General features: G+C 42.6%; 1 protein-coding gene across 1 annotated transcript; it reads left to right on the top strand.

The window, feature by feature from the left end:
* Positions 1 to 1864: 1864 nt before the first annotated feature.
* LOC129510857 (fatty acid-binding protein 5-like) lies at positions 1865 to 2405 on the top strand. The gene has a single exon (XM_055327145.1). It carries the CDS (start codon positions 1865 to 1867, stop codon positions 2198 to 2200), a length of 336 nt encoding a protein of 111 aa, XP_055183120.1. The 3' UTR covers positions 2201 to 2405.
* Positions 2406 to 6596: the final 4191 nt, after the last annotated feature.

Raw genomic sequence — 6596 nt, forward strand, 5'->3', positions numbered from 1 at the left:
GTATCCTGCCACACTGCCGAATTGCTGTATGAGTTCTAGCAATCTTGAGGTGGAGTCTTTTGGGTTTTCTATGTACAGCATCATGTCATTTGCGAAGAGGGAAAGTTACCCTATGACCCAGCAATTGCACTACTGGGGATTTACCCCAAGGATACAGAGGCAGTGAAAAGCCAAGACACCTGCACCCCAATGTTTATAGCAGCAATGTCCACAATAGCCAAACTGTGGAAGGAGCCTCGGTGTCCATTGAAAGATGAATGGATAAAGAAGATGTGGTCTCAGCCATTAGAAACGACTAATACCCACCATTTGCTTCAACGTGGATGGAACTGGAGGGCATTATGCTGAGTGAAGTAAGTCAGTTGGAGAAGGACAATCATTATATGGTTTCACTCATATGGGGAACATAAAAAATAGTGAAAGGGATAATAGGGAAAAGGAGAGAAAATGAGTGGGAAAAATCAGTGAAGGTGACAAAACATGAGGGACTCCTAACTCTGGGAAATGAACAGGGGGTAGCAGAAAGGGTGGTGGGTGGGGGGATGGAGTGACTGGGTGACGGGCCCTGAGGGTGCACTTGACGAGATGAGCACTGGGTGTTATACTATATGTTGACAAATCGAACTCCAATTAAAAAATATACAGAAGAAAATAAATGTTTAGTAGAGTTCACCAATGAAGAAAAAAAAAGATAAAGGCTTAAAAGTTCTGGGAGAATTTTTCTACAAATTCAACAGAAAGCATCTAAGATGTTGAATTATCTGTGGATTTCAAAGGAAAAAATGTAGTGGATTTAAAATGTAATTAATGTTCAGTTAGACTCTAATTTCACTATCACAGGCCTGGAATGCAGCCTTCCTTTTTTCCAAGAACTCTGTCCTTCGTGCCTGGAGGCCGTAAGTACTGGGGTGGAAGTTGTGGGGGTAGAATCTGTTCTTTCTTATTTATAATTAAAAAAATTAAAAACGGTGTTTGGGGACCACTTGTACTAGTGCCTATAAATCCACAGTAAGAATTTTGCTTTAGTAGCTCTAAATAGACTATTCCTTTTCCCTAAATTTATGGAAGAACTTTAAAGGCATTTTGTGTACACTGTTATACAGTCTGTGCTTTAATTCAATGGGACTCTTGGCTGAGTACAAACTGCAATTTAGACATTTGAAGTTCAATTTTCTTTGGTCTATCTTTCCCAGATATGACTTCATTTTATTTACACAATCTCATGGTGTCTCTATAAACTTGTTTCGTCTTCTGAAATCTCATGCAATAAATAGTGGTTGCAATGGGGAAAAAAAATGAGTCTTCTAAGATTTTCAACGAGAGAGCCTCCATTTTTGTCCAGAAGGGTATCTCCATTAATGCAGCCTTCATTCTGATGGCCAGAGTGATGGTATGTGCAATCCCCTCAGAGTAGGGGTCTTTACAGTGCCCAGCAAGCATTTGCCAGGGAAGTCTGCATCAACTGTCCCACTTACCACTAGGGTTTGTAGAAATGGAGAAGCTTGATTCAAGGTGGCACAGAGTTTACCACAGAGTGATGGTCCCCCAGCTCATGGCTGCTTTGAAATGATCCTGATGACTGAAAATGAAGGGCACAACTGTATGAACCGCAATGGAGAAAAAATCCCTAAGGCATTCACCAGTTTGGAAATGTCCATTCCTGATCTTCATGTCTCACATATGACAACACTGAATTCTTTGGAGTGAGATAAACTCAAGGAAAGGTCTGTTCCTGTTGCAAATTCTCTGGCAAGTGTAGAGCTTGCTCCACTTTAACATTAGGAATACTATTACTATATTAGATAACAATAACTGATGTGCATGGGAGTTTACTAAGTGGCAGACACAGAACAAAGTGCTTTGCATGTATTATCTCCTTCACCTTCTGCGAAAAGTGGGTGCAATGGCCAAACCAGATTGTATCATCTCTTCTGACGGCAAAAACCTCACCATAAAAACTGAGAGCACTTTGAAAACAACACAGTTTTCGTGTAATCTGGGAGAGAAGTTTGAAGAAACTACAGCTGATGGCAGAAAAACTCAGACTGTCTGCAACTTCACAGACAGCGCATTGGTTCAACATCAGGAATGGGATGGGAAGGAAAGCACAATAACAAGAAAGTTGGAAGATGGGAAATTGGTGGTGGAATGCGTCATGAACAATGTCACCTGTACGCGGATCTATGAAAAAGTAGAGTAAAAATTCCATCATCATTTTGGACAGGAATTAGCTGTGAGGATGAACAAGCTCAGTTCAATGAGCAAATCTCCATACTGCTTTTTTTTTTCATTACTGTGTTCAATTATCTTTACCACAAACATTTTACATGCAACTATTTCAAAGTGTTGATTTAATTAGGATCATTCCTTTGGTTAGTAAATAAATGCGTTTGTGCTAAAAAAAAAAAAAAAACCTTCACACCTTCACCTTCACAATGCTGCAGCAAGGTAGGTACTGTCATTACTCCACTCAGTAAGCAAGGAGCTGACGGGTTAGCTAACTTGTCCACACACTTGCTTAGGAATAGGCTCAGATGGAATCCAAACAGGTAGTCAGGTCCCAGAGTCATTCCTCACAACTATAAGGGCTGCAAGTAGTGCAAACAGTGCTCTGGGCACAGACATTAAATGGTCACAAGAGTGCACTCACTATTCCTGACTTCCTCTCAGAGCATGAAGGACAAAGGCACCCATCCTGTAGGAAATGTTCATTAGGTACCAAGGTCAGCACTTTGTGTCTAATCTTTCAGAGCATCAGCAGGCAGGTAAACACTCCCTTTCTAATGCTGTGACTGGAATGAAAGGCAAAACAGAAAGAAATAAAAATATAATACAATAAAAATACAGTATTTCTTTCCCTACTTGTCACAAAGGAGAGGTTCCATGCAAAGCTGAGAAACAGATGGTCTGGGGCAAAAATCAACAAGCTTAATGTCCAGGATTAAAGACCAGATGCCACTAACAATCTTTAGAGCCCTCTAGGGGGACTTCAAAGAAATCGCCCAAAGCCCCAGGTCTTTCCCTCTGAGGGAAGTAGACTTAGTCATCTGTGCCCCTTTGCAGTCAGGTTGTCCCCAGTCAGGCTTTCCCTGGGATCAAGCTATGCAGATGAATGTAACTTTTAGGTTGCTGGGAACAGAGAACTCGAACATCGTAGAGCTTTGGTCAATCTAGTTGTTTGTTTCACTGAGGTGACTGATGAGATGAGGTTCCTTCAGGCACCGGCTCCTCTCTTGTCTTTCATAGCTTGTAATTCACTTCACTTCTCCTTCTGGAGATTTCTCTTTCCCACAGATGTAGCACATGTTTCCTGTTAGTTTTTCTTGAAGTCAGTTCTCAATTTCAGTATCTCTGTCCCTTCGTCATCTCCTCTTATTCCATTTGTAAGTCTAAGAGGGATGTTAGTGATTCATAACTCCAAACCATCTGAGTGGCTAGATACAACCTGGAGCCATGAAGCAGAAAGACGTAGATGAGGAAGTACAGTTTGAATAGTATGAAATTGAGACTTTCAACTTCTGGAGTTCTAGAACCTTCCATTGAGCCTCTTCAGAGTCCCCCTTCACAAATAACCTAGCCCCATAGAGTCTCCAGTTTGGGAAAGATCATAGAGATAATCTGACCTGTCAATCAGCTGCAATTTGCATGCCCTCATTCACATATTCATTTAAAAACAAGGTCAAACTATCATTGGGCACCAGCACTGGATGAAATGCTATGCTGAACATTGTCCTTAAAAAGCTTAGTACTAAAAAAAAAAAAAAAAAAAAAAAAAAAAAAAAAAAAAAAGCTTAGTACTGTAAGGGGTCTAGGGAGTGCTATGGAGAGGGAGTTTCAAGATGCTGGAGTGGGGGAGAGTTTCAAGATGCTGGAGTGGGGGAGGGGGTCAGAAAATTTATTATAGAACTGGAAATATGTGGGCTGGTTCTAGGAGGAAAAGGAAGAATTTCTTGGTTGTAAGTAGCAGAAATACCACATAGGTCAAACAGGAGATGTATTGGAACGATACAGGCTCTCCCACATTATTTGAGAAGATACTATGAAGTCCCATGGCTTTGAATGGTCTAAGGGCGCTCCTCATGTGCTCACTCTGTTTTTTTCTTCACATCAATTTCTTCCTCTCCTACTGCAGCCTGGGCAAGAAACTTAGCAGCTAAAGATTCCCCACCTCACATTGCATAGCTATGCCATGGGAAACAGGCTGATCCTATTTCCTGAGATCCAGGATTGGGGACAGGGTTGGGGCCCACCACACAGTGGGTTAGCAATGGCCAGGGGATAATGGCATATTATACAGGCATGACCGCTGGATCTCAGACTCTCTGCATTGAGCCCATTCCCAATAAAGAGGAAACCCTGAGGACCACACAGCCATTCCACTTAGGGTCTTCTATAGACATGTCCCCCCAGAGCACCAGTCTCATCTTACATGCTTCACCAGCAGCAAGATAGAAGCTGCCTAAGAAAACTCATGAAAACCTGGCTTCCAGCTCAGTATTGTTCTAAGTACACAGGCTTTGCACAGTGCTTTCCACAAATGCATCAGTAATACATGTCAGTAAGCGTTAGGTATTAAACAAATACAAAAACAGACCATGGTGGGGGAAAGGTTCAATCACTCGATGATGACGATAGTGATGATTAACAGCTGAAAACACTGGGGCCTTCTGAATATGCATCTCATTTAAATCTCAGGACTGTCCTGTGGGATAAGTAAAACTAGTCTAGTAAACACTTAGTTGACCATATACTATGAGTCAGGCATTCTTTTAAGAGCTTTGCATGTATTCATTGTTATCTTTTTTTTTCTTTATGGATGAAGAAACTGAAGCATAGGGAAATCAAATAATGTATCTAAGGTTATACAGCTTAAAAGGATGTAACTGGGATTTGAACCCAGGCAGTCTGGTTCCTGAGTTCATGCTCATAAGTTCTATTCCGGTAGACCATTTTTATCACCTTCACTTTACAGTGCGGAGTTCGATCAAAGTGAAGCCATAGTGAGTGGAAATAAAAATGATGATAGCTAATGTATATCTCCCTCCCACGATACATCAGGCGCTGTCAAGAGGCATGGATACTCTAATTTCCCCCAATTATTCTCAATGGGAAGTAGTGTTGCTGTTGCTTTTAGAAAATATGCTCAGAGATACAAAGCCCAGGGCTGAATTTCACATGCCCACTTACACAGATCCAGACTGTTCTGGAGACCCTAGAAAAGTCAGAGATGTTGAAAGAGCTGAGAGTTGGCCCACTCCATTAACAAAACCAAATTTTGGTTTGGACTATGCTAAGACTAAGCTGTAGGGCTAGCAGAAATAATGTTTGCTCTGGTCCCTCACAATTTTCCAATCCAGGTCTACTTACTAGAACAAACATCCCTAGAGCAGGGGATCTGACATGCAGCTGGCTTCTGCCACCAGAGCCTGTGTTCATTGGGATCAGCTGTTGTGCCTGGCTGAGAGTCACACTCCTCATCTGTAAAATGGGAATGTTGTTCGAAATGATTTGAGCATGATGAACATTTGAACAATGATCTTTGGAGCTCTAAAACTTCCTGAGTCTTCCCTGACATGAGGTTTTATTATCTAAGATTTCTTCTTGGAAGATACTCTCATTTTAGAGTCATGCCTTCTGGGGTACTATGGTCTGCGTGTCTGTGTCTCCCCAGATTCATATGTTGAAATCCTATCCCCCAGGGTGGTGGTATTAGAAGGTGGGGCCTGGAGACACCTGGGTGGTTCAGTGGCTGAGCATCTGCCTTCCGCTCAGGGCATGATCTCAGAGTCCCAGGATCCAGTCCTGTGTTGGGCTCCCCGCGGGGAGCCTGCTTCTCCCCCTGCCTATGTCTCTGCCTCTCTCTGTGTGTCTCTCTTGAATAAATAAATAAAATTTTTAAAAAAAGAAGGTGGGGCCTGCTGGGAGGTGGAGACCTCATGGTTGGAATTAGTGCCCTTATAAAAGAGGTCTGGAGAGCTAGCTTGGCCCTTCTGCCAGGAGGTTAGATTACAAAGGGACCCTCACCAGACACCTAATCCGCCAGTACCCTGATCTTGGACCTCCTACCCTCCAACTATGAGAAGTAAATTTCTGTTGCTTGTAAGCCAGCCTGTCTGTGATAATTTTGTTATAGTAACACGAAAGGACTAAGACACCAGGATCCACAGCAAAATAGAACAGTGATCCCAGTAATAATAGGAAGGGGGGACATGAGACAGGAAGTGTAGCCTCCTAGACACCAGTTCACTCACCAGTGCTCTAACAAATCCCCTCCCTGCAGACCACCATGCTTCCCTTGCCCCTAGACTGGAGTCCTTACAGCTACCAAGGCAGAAGGCTCCAATCTCACGGAGAACAGGAGGTTGGAGGAACCATACACACGGTCTGTACCAGATGTACTTGTGAAGTCTTAGCACACGACCCTTCAGAAGTCCTACTTCTACCAAACTGCTCAGATTTAGAGGCATTTAAGTAATGGCTCTTGCAGGGACTCCTGCTCCTTTCTCATACTCTTTGAGAGCTATGCCTGAGGCATTGAGATGAGTGGAAGTGGTTTCTTCTGGAAGTTTTCTATTTCTCGAATTGTGATACTTGCA

The sequence above is a fragment of the Nyctereutes procyonoides genome, unplaced genomic scaffold, assembly GCF_905146905.1.
Source record: "Nyctereutes procyonoides isolate TBG_1078 unplaced genomic scaffold, NYPRO_anot_genome, whole genome shotgun sequence".
NCBI lineage: Eukaryota > Metazoa > Chordata > Mammalia > Carnivora > Canidae > Nyctereutes > Nyctereutes procyonoides.

Bases quoted from the DNA above. Each gene is read 5' to 3' on its own strand.
- LOC129510857 (XM_055327145.1), top strand. From the start codon at position 1,865: ATGTATTATCTCCTTCACCTTCTGCGAAAAGTGGGTGCAATGGCCAAA.